The sequence below is a fragment of the Dasypus novemcinctus genome, chromosome 28 (genome assembly GCF_030445035.2).
Source record: "Dasypus novemcinctus isolate mDasNov1 chromosome 28, mDasNov1.1.hap2, whole genome shotgun sequence".
Lineage (NCBI taxonomy): Eukaryota > Metazoa > Chordata > Mammalia > Cingulata > Dasypodidae > Dasypus > Dasypus novemcinctus.
This window is the reverse complement of record NC_080700.1, coordinates 6,772,816-6,774,762: the sequence shown is the minus strand read 5'-3', so window position 1 is coordinate 6,774,762 and position 1,947 is coordinate 6,772,816. Positions and strand designations below refer to the sequence as shown.

The following is a 1,947-nucleotide window of genomic DNA, read 5'->3' as shown; positions in this document are numbered from 1 at the left end:
GTAATTGTAGAGGCATCTGTTCATCCACTTAGTTTTCCAATGTTTGCCTCACATATTTGGAGGCACCCTAGTTAGGTACATAAATGATTATGATTGTTCTTTATTCTTGAAAGATTACACTTCTTACTAATATGTAGTGTCCATCTTTGTCTCTCACAATAGTTTTGCATTTAAAGTCTATTTTGGCACCCACATCCCCATGAGAGTGTGGCCCAGGCCCCGCATCACACGGCAGGGCCTGGCTTCCTGCCGTGCAGCACAGCCTCCAACCCATGCTTGTCTTTTATGGCCATTGTGTGGCCCCAGTGCTGCCTTTGTTCCAGGCCCACTATGTGCTGGTGCCCCCTGGTGGACTGAGGGGGTGGTGGCTGGAAGTGGGAGGGGACTTACCCAAGGGCTCATGCCACCCTTTGCTCACAGGTCTCCATGGTTGATGACATCACTGCCTTCGTGATGGACAATGGGTCTAGCATGTGCAAGGTAGGCTTTGCGGGTGAAAACATGCCCCGTTCCATGTTCCCGTCCATCGTGGGGCACCCCTGGCACCAGCATGTCATGATGGGCATTGATCACATGTCATGATGGGCATTGATCACTATGTGGGCAGTGAAGCCCAGAGCAAGAGGGGCATCCTGACTCTCAGGTACCCCATCAAGCATGGCATTGTCACCAACTGGGATGACCTGGTGAAGATCTGGCACCACACCTTCTACAATGAGCTGCATGTGGCACCTGAGGAGCACCCCGTGCTGTTGACTGAGGCGCCCCTGAACCCCAAGACCAACCGTGAGAACATGACACAGATCATGTTTGAGACCTTCAACATCCCTGCCATGTACGTGGCTATCCAGTCCGTTCTGTCCCTGTATGCCTCTGGCCGCACCACAGGCATTGTCATGGACTCTGGTGATGGCATCACCCATACGGTGCCCAAATGTGAAGGCTATGCACTTCCCTATGCCATCATGCACCTGGAGCTGGATGGCAGTAACCTGACTGACTACCTCATGAAGCTCCTCACTGAGCATGGCTACAGCTTCACCACCATGACCGAGTGGGAGATTGTGCGTGACATCAAGGAGAAGCTTTGCTACATTACCCTGGACTTTGAGCAGGAGATGGCCACTGCTGCTTCTTCCTCCTCCCTGGAGAAGAGTTACGAGCTGCCTGATGGGCAGGTCATCACCATTGGCAACGAGCGGTTCTGCTGCCCTGAGGCCCTCTTCCAGCCCTCCTTCCTGGGCATGGATTCCTGTGGCATCCACGAATCTACTGTCAAATCCATCATGAAGTGTGACAAGGAGTTCTACAAAGACCTCTACACCAGCATGGTGCTGTCTGGTGGAACCACCATGTACCCTGGCTTTGCTGAAAGAATGCAGAAGGAAATCACGTTGCTGATTCCCAGCACAATGAAGATCAAGATCATCAACCCCCCTGAGCGCAAGTCCTCGGTTTGGCGTGGTGGTTCCATCCTGGCCTCGCTGTCCACCTTCAAACATATGTGGATCAGCAAGCAAGAGTATGATGAGTACGGCCCCTCCATTGTCCACAGCAAATGCTTCTAGGTGGACTGTTACTTAATTATGTCACACCCTTTCTTAACAAAACCTAACTTGTGCAGAATACCAGATGAGATTGGCATGGCTTTGTATGTTGTTTGTTTTTTTTGTTGTTGTTGTTGTTGTTTTTGGCACTTGACTCAGGATTTAAAAACTAGAATGGTGAAGGTGACAGTAGTCGGTTGGAGCAAATATCCCCAAAAGTTCTATAAATGTGGCTGAAGACATTGTGCATTGTGGGGTGTTTTTTTTTTTTTAATACTCATTCCAAATACCTGAGATGCATTGTAACAGGATAGTCCTCATCTTCCCAAAAGCCACACATTTCTCCCTAGGGAGAAGGGCCTGGTCCTCAACTATGTCACACTTGGGAGGTGATAGCCTT

At 50.0% G+C, this 1,947-nt stretch overlaps 1 protein-coding gene across 1 annotated transcript; it reads left to right on the top strand.

The window, feature by feature from the left end:
* The first annotated feature begins 420 nt into the window (after positions 1–420).
* Positions 421–1,568, top strand: LOC101411761 (actin, cytoplasmic 1-like). The gene is given in 2 exon segments (XM_071212458.1): positions 421–588; positions 591–1,568. Coding segments are annotated over 2 exon segments (1,140 nt in total). The 5' UTR covers positions 421–426.
* Positions 1,569–1,947: the final 379 nt, after the last annotated feature.